Source organism: Bos taurus, chromosome 6 (genome assembly GCF_002263795.3).
Source record: "Bos taurus isolate L1 Dominette 01449 registration number 42190680 breed Hereford chromosome 6, ARS-UCD2.0, whole genome shotgun sequence".
NCBI lineage: Eukaryota > Metazoa > Chordata > Mammalia > Artiodactyla > Bovidae > Bos > Bos taurus.
This window is the reverse complement of record NC_037333.1, coordinates 64,863,875-64,877,154: the sequence shown is the minus strand read 5'-3', so window position 1 is coordinate 64,877,154 and position 13,280 is coordinate 64,863,875. Positions and strand designations below refer to the sequence as shown.

The 13,280-nt window shown below is 37.7% G+C and overlaps 1 protein-coding gene across 3 annotated transcripts in view; it reads left to right on the top strand.

Moving 5' to 3' along the window:
- The window catches only part of GABRA2 (gamma-aminobutyric acid type A receptor subunit alpha2), a 147,163-nt gene that overhangs the window by 84,834 nt on the left and 49,049 nt on the right, over nt 1–13,280 (top strand). For all 3 annotated transcript variants that reach the window (XM_024993020.2, XM_024993019.2, NM_174541.2), the window contains 1 exon segment: nt 875–1,027. In XM_024993020.2, the coding sequence (XP_024848788.1) occupies nt 875–1,027 (153 nt within the window).

Below are 13,280 nucleotides of genomic sequence, written 5' to 3'. Positions count from 1 at the left end.
TTTTTAGAAATTGAGACTCTCATGCCTGACTCCTATTAAGTCTGGATCTGCTTTTTAACAAGATTTTAAGGAGATTCCAAGATGTGCATTAAAGTTTAAAAAAAAACACTGATCTAACTTGTCTTTTGAGACAAGCCAATTTTACCTTTTCAGTGTTACAATTTCCCTCATTTTCTAATTCTTTTTCCCCTATCCTGCATGAGTTATGACTATTCAATGCTTGATTATAAATAATTACTAGTAGCCTCTGTGGGAAAGCTGAAACCTTCCCTAAGAAAACACAGCTGTATGAACTCATGATCTCACATCTGGCAGATGTAAACCCAGAGAGCAGAATGGAAGGTAGCTATGAGGATCAGACAGAACTGACCCCAGTATATTAGAGAAGACATTAAGATTGGTAAATTCAGAATTGGTGATAGGATTAAAATCTGGGCCAAAAGATCAGTCTTGGAGATGTGGCTAGAGATCAGTACCACAAAGAGCCTAAGTAGGGCTAGACTGGAAAATAGTCAAAGCAGAGGCTTGAGGGTGGTACCAAAGAGGATGAGGAGCTGAGCAACTAAGATAATGTATGTTCAGAGAGCACTTATGAATCCTCTGTCCTTTGGTCAGTAAGCATGACCTAGAGAGAAAAATCAAATACCACACTGTATACAAGCCATGCAAATTCCTTGGTCATATGAAAATTTTCATTTATGTACTCTTGCTATGCTAAATGGCATTTTAATGTTATATATTTTCCATGCTATATATGGGACAAATTCTTTGCATTTTTAAATCAGGGACTTTTTTTCTCTAATCCCTTCCATTTCCAAAATGTTCAAACTATTGACTACTACAGTTTCTTAAGCTGCTTAAATTTTTCTTCTAGGTGAATATACCGTAATGACAGCTCATTTCCACTTGAAAAGAAAAATTGGATATTTTGTGATTCAGACATATCTGCCTTGCATCATGACTGTCATTCTCTCCCAAGTGTCATTCTGGCTTAACAGAGAATCTGTGCCTGCAAGAACAGTGTTTGGTGAGTGACTAACTACATACTGTGCTGTACAGCACATTTTGTTTCATGGCATACTTTCAAAAGCATTCTATCTCTTGATCCTCACCCCAATAGTTTGTCATGCACAGAGCAGGGAGTATTTGGCTTTGCCTTATAGATGAGGAAACTGAGGCTCAGGAAAGTAAAATACAGAGTCAGTGTCCCATTCTTGACAAGGAATATAAACAGTTCTCAAATATGAAATACACTATTTTCGTTCTGTTAAATCATTTTGCTTATCAACACTTCATTTCATGTTAATATAAGAAGAATATTCTTAGAGGTTTTAATATGAAGTTCAACAGTACCATATTTCTAAGCTTTTATATTTACTTTATTTGTTAGTTTTTTTTTGGGGGGGAGGGATTAGTTTTTAGATGAACAAAGATGATCTTAGTACCTTAAATGAGAGAATAAGGGAGGAAGGGGAGGAGAAAGAGAAAGAGATCCTTCATTCTCTATCAGTAGTATGTTTGATAACAAAATTAAGTTTCTTGATTTAAAACATGCAGGGGAGTTTGGTTACTGCTTTTCAGATATATGAATTAAGATGAGCACATTTTGTAACAAAGTAGGCCACTTTGTGTATTTGGTCCACTCATTCATTTAGGAAGGCTTTACTGAGAATCTACTGTGGTGGAGAGCACCAGAATAAGCAGGAAAGTTAATGACAACATAAGATGAAAGCATTATGAAAGAGACACATGCAAGCCATTAAAAATATACAGCAAATGGATGTTCCCTAAGAGGGCTGATTAAGTAACTGAGTTAGCATTCAAACTAAGTCTTGAAGGATAAGTAGGAGATTCCCAGATGAATGAAATGGGACAAAAATCCTAGTCAAAAAAGGATAAAGTGTACAATAATATAGCAGGATGAAAGGGCGTAGTGTATTCAGTGACAGTGAGCTGATTCAGTGTCAGTGGATATGCATACAGATAGAAATGTAGTTTGAGGCCTAGATGAGACATCCTTGTAGGCCATGTTATTATAATGTAACTATCTTATAGACTATAGTGTTTTGAGACCATGGACATGTGTAAAGCTCTTAGAACAATGCCTGGCATTTAATACATGCTATCCAACTGTTAGCTATTCTTATTATCAATGCTGAAAAATCAATTTTAGTCTCAATATTAGAAATGAATAATTTAAAAGATAATTTCATTTATAATGATGTCCTAGGCAACATAATTCTCCTAAAAGAAAAGGGGGGAATGAGAGAGTCAGTTCCTAGGCAGGTTGATAGGGAGTCTAGGGGTCCCCAAGGAGAGAGGGGTCTGGAATTCTCAAGGAGGAAGAAAGGACAAACTTTTTTTCTTTCTCCACATTCCTTAGGATTATATAACAATAATGTATCCTGCCTAAGGACAGTCTTTGGATTCAACCTTCTGTTATCTTAAAATGTTAATTATGGGAGTAGACCTGGTCTTTACAAGGATGTATCTTGCCTGAGGACAGTGTTATCTTAAAATGTAAATTATGGGAGTAGGTCTGATGAGGTCTTTACAACCTCCAGATATTCTTTGGATTATATAACTTCATTGTTAACACTAGCAAGTGGGTATTCTTTTTGCCTCCTTCTGATGCCTGTGTCAGAAGCTTTCTCTATCTCCTTTATACTTTAATAAAACTTTATTACACACACACAAAAAAATAAATAAATAAAATATCTAGAAACAAATGTGACCAAGTAGGTAAACACTTGTCCACTAAGAACTATAAAACTTTGCTGAAATAAATTAAAGAAGACCTAACTAAATGGAAAGATATCTCATGTTTCTTTTTTTGGAAGATAGTACCATTAAGATAGGAATAATCCCCAAAGCAATCTATAGATTTAATACCTAGAAGAAATCCAATGGCTTTTTTGGGCAGAAATGTCAATCTTCAAATTCATGTGAAATTGCAAATGGCTCCAAATAGCCAAAACAGTATCTATAAAGAAAAAAGTTGCTGAACTCTTACTACTCAGCTTCAAAGCCTAGTACAAAGCTACATTAATCAAAACAGTGTGGTAGTGTCATAAGGATGGACATATAGACCGATGGAATAAAACTGAGTCCAGAAACAAACAAACAACTATGGCTAATGAATATTCAGTAGGCGTGCCAAGACCCTTCTGTGTGCAAATAGTATTCTCTTTACCAAATGGTGCTGGGACAGCTGGATGACCACCAGGTGCAAAGGAATGAAGATGGAGTCCTACTTCACTCCTTGACACAACAATTAAACAGGTATAAAGCATTAATGTAAAATGAGAACTGTAAAACTATTAGAAGACAATACAGGGTCTATTAGAAGAAAATGCAGGATAAATCTTTATGAATTTGGATCTAACCATGGATTCTTAGATTTGATAGCAAAAGCATGGGTAACAAAGAAAAACAGATAAATTGAATTTCACTAAGTTGAAAACTTTTGTATCTCAAACATCATCAAAAATGTGAAAAGACAACTTACATTTGGGAGAAAAAATTGAGCTTCATACATCTGATAAGGGTTTAATATCCTGAATAAATAAGGAATTCTTACAACTCAAAAACAAAATGACCAAAACCTTGATTTTAGAAAATGGACAAAAAACTCAAATGGACTTTTTTCTAAACAAAATAAATATACAAATGGCAAACAAACACAAGTAATAATGTACATCATTGTACTTTAAGGAAATGCAAATCAAAGCAACAATAAAATACATTTTATAAAGGCAATGGCACCCCATTCCAGTACTCTTGCCTGGAAAATCCCATGGACGGAGGAGCCTGGTGGGCTACAGTCCATGGGGTCTCGAAGAGTCAGACACAACTGAGCGACTTCACTTTCACTTTTCACTTTCATGCATTGGAGAAGGAAATGGCAACCCACCCCAGTGTTCTTGCCTGGAGAATCCCAGGGATGGAGGAGCCTGGTGGGCTGCCGTCTATGGGGTCGCACAGAGTTGGACACGACTGACGCGACTTAGCAGCAGCAGCAGCATAGCCATAATAATGAGTAAACCAAAAGAAAAAAAGGGACTTAAGTACTTAAATAGAAACTCTCATAAATTGCAGGGGGAGTATATAATGGTATAGCTTCTATGGACAATCGTTTGGCAGTTCCTCAAAAAGTTGAACATAGAATTAACATATGATCCAACAATTTCACCTCTAGGTATTACCTAAGATTAATGAAAGCGTGTTTATACAGAAACTTGTACACAGATGTTTATAGTGATATTATTCCTAATAATCAAAAGATAGAAACAATCCAAATATCCTTTGTAGATGAATGGATAACCAAAATATAGTATATACTTACACTAGAATGTTTTTCACCTATCAGTCAGTCAGTCATTCAGTTCAATTGCTCAGGCATGTCTGACTCTTTGTGATCCCATGGACTGCAGCACACCAGGCCTCCCTGTCTGGCACCAACTCCTGGAGTTTACTCAAACTCATGTCCATTGAGTCGGCGATGCCATCCAACCACCCCATCCTCTGTTATCCCCTTCTCCTCCTGCCTTCAATCTTTCCCAGCATCAGGGTCTTTTCAAATGAGTCAGTTCTTTGCATCAGATGGCCAAAGTATTGGAGCTTCAGCTTCAACATCAGTCCTTCCAATGAAGATTCAGGACTGGTTTCCTTTAGGATGGACTGGTTGGATCTCCTTGCAGTCCAAGGGACTCTCAAGAGTCTTCTCCAATACCACAGTCCAAAAGCATCAATTCTTTGGCACTCAGCTTTCTTTATAGTCTAACTCTCACATCCATACATGACCACTGGAAAAACCATAGCCTTGACTAGATGGACCTTTGCTGACAAAGTAATGTCTGCTTTTTAATATGCTGTCTGTGTTGGTCATAACATTTCTTCCAAGGAGCAAGCGCCTTTTAATTTCATGGCTGCAATCACAATCTGCAGTGATTTTGAAGCCCCCCCAAAAATAAAGTCGGCCACTGTTTCCATTGTTTCCCCATCTATTTGCCATGAAATGATGGTACCAGATGCCATGATCTTAGTTTTCTGAATGTTGAACTTTAAGCCAACATTTTCACTCTCCTCTTTCACTTTCATCAAGAGGCTGTTTAGTTCTTCTTCAATTTCTGCCATAAGGGTGGTGTCATCTGCATATCTGAGGTTATTGATATTTCTCCTGGCATTCTTAATTCCAGCTTTTGCTTCATCCAGCCCAGTATTTCTCATGATATACTCTGCATATAAGTTGAATAAGCAGGGTGACAATATACAGCCTTACATACTTATTTTCCTATTTGGAACCAATCTGTTGTTTCATATCCAGTTCTAACTATTGCTTCCTGACCTGCATACAGATTTCTTAAGAGTAGCATCAAGTGGGATGGTGCCCTATCTCTTGAAGAATTTTCCGCAGTTTGTTGTGGTCCACACAGTCAAAGGCTTTGGCATAGTCAATAAAGCAGAAATAGATGTTTTTCTGGAACTCTCTTCCTTTATCCATGATCCAATGGATGTTGGCAATTTGATTTCTGGTTCCTCTGCCTTTTCTAAAACCAGCTTGAACATCTGGAAGTTCATGGTTCACGTACTGCTGAAGCCTGGCTTGGAGAATTTTGAGCATTACTTTACTAGCGTGTGAGATGAGTGCAATTGTGTGGTAGTTTCAGCATTCCTTGGCATTGCCTTTTTTGGGGATTGGAATGAAAACTGACCTTTTCCAGTCCTGTGGCCACTGCTGAGTTTTGCAAATTGGCTGGCATATTGAGTGCAGCACTTTCACAGCATCATCTTTCAGGATTGAAATAGCTCAACTGGAATTCCATCACCTCCACTAGCTTTGTTTGTAGTAATGCTTCCCAAGGCCCAGTTGACTTCACATTCTAGGATGTCTGGGTCTAGGTGAGTGATCATACCATCGTGATTATCTGGATCATGAAGATCTTTTTTTTTTTTTGTATAGTTCTGTGTATTCTTGCTGCCTCTTCTTAATATCTTCTGCTTCTCTTAGGTCCATACCATTTCTGTCCTTTATTGAGCCCATCTTTGCATGAAATGTTCCCTTGGTATCTCTAATTTTCAACCCCCCCCCTGAATTTCTTTGCACTGATCACTGAGGAAGGCTTTCTTATCTCTCCTTGCTCTTATTTAGAACTCTGCATTCAAATGGTATATCTTCCCTTTTCTCCTTTGCTTTTTTCTTCTCTTCTTTGCACAGCTATTTGTAAGGCCTCCTCAGAGAGCCATTTTGCTTTTTGCATTTCTTTTTTAGGGGGATGGTCTTGATCCCTGTCTCCTTTACAGTGTCAAGAACCTCCATCCATAGTTCATCAGGCACCCTGTCTATCAGATCTAGTCCCCTAAATCTATTTCTCACTTCCACTGTATAATAGTAAGGGATTTGATTTAGGTCATATCTGAATGGTTTAGTGGTTTTCCCTATTTTCTTCAATTTAGATCCGAATTTGTCAATAAGGGTTTCATGATCTGAGCCACAGTCAGCTCCAGGTCTTATTTTTGCTGACTGTATAGAGCTTCTTCACCTTTGGCTGGAAAGAATATAATGAATCTGATATCGGTGTTGGCCATCTGGTGATGTCCATGTGTAGAGTCTTCTCTTCTGTTGTTGGAAGAGGGTGTTTGCTATTACCAGTGCATTCTCTTGGCAAAACTCTATTAGTTTTTGCCCTGCTTTATTCTGTACTCCAAGGCCAAATTTGCCTATTATTCCAGGTGTTTCTTGACTTCCTATTTTTGCATTTCAGTCCCCTATCATGAAAAGGACATCTTTTCTGGTGTTAGTTCTAGAAGGTCTTGTAGGTCTTCATTGATCCCTTCAACTTCAGCTTCTTCAGTATTTAGAAAGGATTAAATATTGATAACGTGCTACAGCATGAATGAATCTCAAACACATTATGTTAAGTGAAAGAGAGTGGATAAAAAGTGTCACATATTGTATTCTTCCTTTCATATGAATTATCTAGTATAGGTAAACCCAAGAAGCAGTTTTGTAGTTGCCAGTAGGTGGATACCGGGTAAAATGGGTTGTATTATGTAGTAAGAACTGGGTGTCCCAGGGTGGTAGAACTGTTTTGAAACTAGATAGAGGTGGTAGTTCAGAACACAGTGAATGCATAAATGCCACTGAATTGTACACTTTAAAATGGTTAATTGTATATTATGTAACTTTCATCTTCATAAAACATTTTGTAAGTCATAGCTTGGAAAAGAAACAGCATTGAATGAACACCTCAAGAATTTCTCAGGATTTAGAAATCTTCTTAGATACCTATTTCAAATTAGCCAATTATTTAAACAAGGACATAAAAATGGATGTGGCCAAAAATATGAGAAAATTTCGATTCAAATGCCTTTAAAAGCAATGTTACATGATTTCAGAGCACAAGTAATGGACAAAATGCATTTTTAGGGAAAATTACATAATAATTAAAAACAGAAAGGAAATGATTAGGACAGAACCAATTTTCCAGGAAGATCTAAATTTATATGTAAATATACAGCATATTAAATGAAATTAAATAATGAAATATTTGTTTAATAAAGATTGTAAAGAAAATAAAATACTGCATTGAGGTGAATAAAGACAGATTTCATAACATAAATCACATAAATGCATATGTTAAAAACATGCAAATAGAAGATTACCTAAGTATAGAAAAGAGACAAATAGATGAATAAATATTTAATTTTTAATCAACAGAATGTGTTAGGATCAAGGCTGTTAGGTTCAACTATAACAAATATGCAAAAGTTTCAAAAGAGTGGTTATAAAAATAACATATAAAGTTAAAAATCCAGGCTATATTTGAATTTGTAAATTTTATATGAATGGTTAACAGTAGACATTTTCGTGTAAATGTAAACTGTTAGGTGGTAAAAGCATTCTTAGTATTATCTCTATGAGTTACTCTGTGTAAAGCTTGTGATAAATATAATTCCATGTGGGTATACATGTATATGTGTGTGTGTGTGTGTGTGTGTGTGTGAGTCACTCAGTTGTGTCCAACTCTTTGCAACCCCATGGACTCCTGCCTGCCAGGTTCCTTTGTCCGTGGAATTCTCCAGGCAAGAATACTGGAGTGGGTTGCCATTCTCTTCTCCAGGAGGTCTTCCCAGGGATTGAATCTGGGGCTCTTGCACTGTGGGCAGATTCTTTACCATAAAGCCTCCAGGGAAGTCCTACATGTATATGTGCATGCAAGTAAACAATAAAAGTCCTGTGTTCTGTCCAGAATAATACTTGAAGCCTGTCAGCCTCCTTATTTTCATTCCATCCTTCACTTCACCCTTCATCTTTCTGCCTCCTTTTGAGTCTTAATATCATCATCTGACGATGCCCAGCAGTTACCTAAGCATCTGCCCTCTCCAAACTTCTCTAAATCCACAGTCAGGCCTACAAGCTGATGGGGTATCATTAAATCATCTGCCCTCCTCCTGCCTCCGGAGCTTTTTTTTGACGGATAAAGTTAAAAAACAAACAAAAGAAACCCACTGTTACACAGTTAAGAAATTAATATGCCCTGGGAGATAAATGTCAAATTTCTCAACATTTGAGTTCTGGCTTCATGCCATGAATAAAATAAAAAAACAGCAAACAAGACAGCAGGTAGAGGAGTTGAGATTAGAATGTGTACGACTTTGATACTAGAATCTTTGCTCCATTATTTTGGGTTTTCTCTCTTTAGTATTTTGGATATTGCATTTATTTTGTGGTTGTATAGACAGCTTGATATTTTTCAAAGCTATTTCTTCAAAGACTCTGCCCATGTATCTTGCAATGATAGGTGATGAAAGTCTCCTTTGACCTTCTCTGAGTGCTCTTGCCCAATTCATTCAATACCAACACTTATTGAGTACTTCTTTATCACATGGTTCTAGATGCTTGGGGTATTCTTGAACAAAAAACAAACAAAACTCCCTTTTATGATGAGACAGTTGCCCTCTGTTGCCACTGGTATGAGAAAGCACTTGGGAAACTTTTCATCTTAAACCTCAGGTTTTATGTTTTCAAGGCTCCGGTGACTAAGCAGTATATCTGCAAGTACAAAACTCATTTTGTATTTGTGTAAACATATAGTTTATTTTGTGAAATGGTGGCTTCTGGTCTTTTCAGTTGCTTAACATCCTTCAAGACTTCCTATAAATAAGAATAATCATAACAAGTTTGCAATTATTATTTGTATATTTGAAGCCAAATCATTTTTCACATTTCTGAGTAAGTTTATCTATGAATATATGACTATACTGTGGCTCAGCTGGTAAAGAATCCACCTGAAATGCAGGAGACCTGGGTGCGATCCCTGGCTTGGAAGATCCCCTGGAGAAGGGAACGGCTACCGACTCAAGGCTTCAGCAATATGTGAACTATGAACTTCCAGATGTTCAAGCTGGTTTTAGAAAAGGCAGAGGAACCAAAGATCAAATCGCCAACATCCGCTGGATCATGGAAAAAGCAAGAGAGTTCCAGAAAAACATCTACTTCTGCTTTATTGACTATGCCAAAGCCTTTGACTGTGTGGATCACAATAAACTGTGGAAAATTCTGAAAGAGATGGGAATACCAGACCACCTGATCTGCCTCTTGAGAAACCTATATGCAGGTCAGGAAGCAACAGTTAGAAATGGACATGGAACAACAGACTGGTTCCAAATAGAAAAAGGAGTACGTTAAGGCTTTATATTGTCACCCTGCTTATTTAACTTCTATGCAGAGTACATCATGAGAAATGCTGGGCTGGAAGAAGCACAAGCTGGAATCAAGATTGCCGGGAGAAATATCAATAACTTCAGATATGCAGATAACACCACCCTTATGGCAGAAAGTGAAGAGGAACTAAAAAGCCTCTTGATGAAAGTGAAAGTGGAGAGTGAAAAAGTTGGCTTAAAGCTCAACATTCAGAAAACGAAGATCATGGCATCTGATCCCATCATCACTTCATGGCTAATAGATGGGGAAACAATGGAAACAGTGTCAGACTTTATTTTTTGGGGCTCCAAAATCACTGCAGATGGTGATTGCAGCCATGAAATTAAAAGACGCTTACTTCTTGGAAGGAAAGTTATGACCAACCTAGATAGCCTATTCAAAAGCAGAGACATTACTTTGCCAACAAAGGTCCATCTAGTCAAGGCTATGGTTTTTCCAGTAGTCATGTATGGATGTGAGGGTTGGACTGTGAAGAAAGCTGAGTGCCGAAGAATTGATGCTTTTGAACTGTGATGTTGGAGAAGACTCTTGAGAGTCCCTTGGACTGCAAGGAGATCCAACCAGTCCATCCTAAAGAGATCAGTCCTGGTTGTTCATTGGAAGGACTGATGCTGAAGCTGAAACTCCAATATTTTGGCCACCTGATGCGAAGGCTGACTCATTGGAAAAGACTCTGATGCTGGGAGGGATTGGGGGCTGGAGGAGAAGGGGACGACAGAGAATGAGATGGCTGGATGGCATTACCGACTCGATGGACGTGAGTTTGGGTAAACTCTGGGAGTTGGTGATGGACAGGGAGGCCTGGCATGCTGAGATTCATGGGGTCGCAAAGAGTCGGACACGACTGAGTGACTGAACTGACTGACTGACCCACTCCAGTATTCTCGCCTGGAGAATTTCATGGTCTATATAGTCCATGGGGTTGCAAAGAGTCAGACAAAACTGAGCGACTTTCACTTTCTTTTTCTTTACTAGGCGTATATAAATGACTTTATATGTAAGAAATATGTCCTGGTATTTTTACCGTAATATCACATTCAATATGGAATAGAGAGTTTTTTTCTATCTAGAACCAAATAACAAACATCTGCTAGGGTGTATGTTTGCTAAAAGTGTACAGGGAGTTCAAATGCTAAAACTGCAGAGTTTATATGTACAAATTTCATTGCATTTGCAAGTGCCTCACCTTCCTCTCTTATATGAATATTGGAATAATTAAACCTCCAAAAGTGATATGTTTGGATTGCTCATGTTTCTGCTTAGATCACACTATTCCATGACTCTGTTTGATTTTATGTCAAAGAATCCAAAATATGTCTTATATGAGAAATTTTTTTTCCATGTGAAAGAAATCCTCAAGTAAATGCTACAAGACTGATATGGTTAACACCAGAGGCATCAGGAAGTCAGTTTATTTCTCTTTTTCCTCTTTCATATCCTTAGCATGGAGTTTTGCTTCTTGAGTCAAAAAGGTTGTTGGTGGTCCAGGTGTCACATTCATATCCAGGAAACAGGAAGATGTAAGCAAAAAGGGCAAGAGACATCTTCTAGCTCTGTGTTTGCCATTAATGAGCTTTCCCATAAGTCCCTTCAAATAATCTCTATTCATATATTTTTAGCCTAACTTGGTCTCATAACCAGAGAGTCTGAGAAATTGTCACCCTGAATAAATTAAGTGTTCTAATATGTATTGACTAAATATAAGATAAGCAGCTAGTGGTTTCTACTACAATAGGAAAAAGAAGTATGTTTCCTATGAAGATCATGAAATGATTGAGAGTACATATTTTGGAACCAGAGCATAGGCTTATTTCATTTTACTGTGCTTTGCTTTATTATACTTTGCAGATGTTGCATTATTTACAAATTTGAAGGTTTATGGCAACCTTGCATGACACAAGTCCCTTGGTGACATCTTTCCAGCAGCATCTGCTCACTTTGTGTCACATTTGGGTAATTTGTACTGTATTTCAAACTTTATTATTATTATTATTGTTATGGTGATCTGTGATCAGTGATCCTAGATGTTACTATTGTAAAAAGATTACAATTCACTGAGGGCTCAGATGATGCTTGCACATTCTAGCAGTAGTATTTTTCACCTGAGACATTGCTCTCCTGGTGGCTCAGTGGTAAAGAATCTGCCTACCAATGCAGGAGACGGGTTCTATCCCTGGGTTGGGAAGATCCCTTGGAGAAGGAAATGGCAACCGACTCCAGTATTCTTGCCTGGAAAATCCCATGGACAGAGGAGACTGGAGGGCTATAGTCCATGGGGTCATGAAAGGTTTGGGCATGACTGAGTGATTAAAAAAAAACAAATACTATTACTCACTTAATAGACTATGCTGTTGCTGCTGTTGCTAAGTCGCGTCAGTCGTGTCTGACTCTGTGCGACCCCATAGACGGCAGCCCACCAGGCTCCCCTGTCCCTGGGATTCTCCAGGCAAGAACACTGGAGTGGGTTGCCATTTCCTTCTCCACTGCATGAAAGTAAAAAGTGAAAAGTGAAAGTGAAAGTGAAGTCATGTCCAACTCTTAGCGACCCCATGGACTTCAGCCTACCAGGCTCCTCTGTCCATGGGATTCTGCAGGCAAGAGTACTATAGTATAGTGTAAATATAACTTTTATAGGCACGGGAAAACCAGAAATTCCATGTGACTTGTTTTATTGTGATACACACTTTTTGTGGTGGTCTTGAACTAAACCTGTAATATCGCCAAGGAATGCTTGTATCTTGGTTCAAAATCTGACAGTACTATTACCAAATTAGGAAAGTTATGGGACGTCTTTTTAACCTCTTTGTACCTTAATTTTGTAGCTCTGTAGAACTAGAATTATAATATCTACCTTGTGAGGTAGTTTTGGGAATTAACACACCCACAAATACATTTATAGACACACAGAACACTTAGAACAATTCTGGCATACAGTAAATTCTATAAACTCATTGCTATTATTGTTACTATTTATTGTCTAATACTTAATTCTCTCCTTCATATCAATAAATATGTAAAGAGTCATCAGCTCTTGCTTCAGCTTAGGCTCAATATCACAAGATGGCATGTTTCAGGATTTACGAACTCTATAATCTTTAGACAGACCTATCTGGGCAATAATCCAGCTTCTTTGACATTCATATCGTCAGTGTTTAGTTGTTTGAAGGGAATTTCAGAATCTTTGAAATTCCTGTATTTAAGTGAAATATGCCAGTGTGTGTTCAGTTTTTTAATCAAATCTCCTTTATTTTGGTATAATGAAATGCAAGTCAAGCTGACTTAAGCCTCTTTGTTAACTTCATTCTTAATTAATCATGAGCTTGTACATATATCCACAGGACATACCATCAAAGATGTGGATCAAGTCCCATAATTGAGTCTTACTGGTTAGTAAGTTACATGGATCACATTCTTATCCCTGATACAATCATCATGGACAGATTCACACCCCTCCTTTACCCTCCCCTTCCCCTGGCATCCACTCGGCTTCCTTCTTATTTCATGAGTATACCAGTCATTCACCTCAAAGGTTTATCTTTTCTCTCTGCTTGAA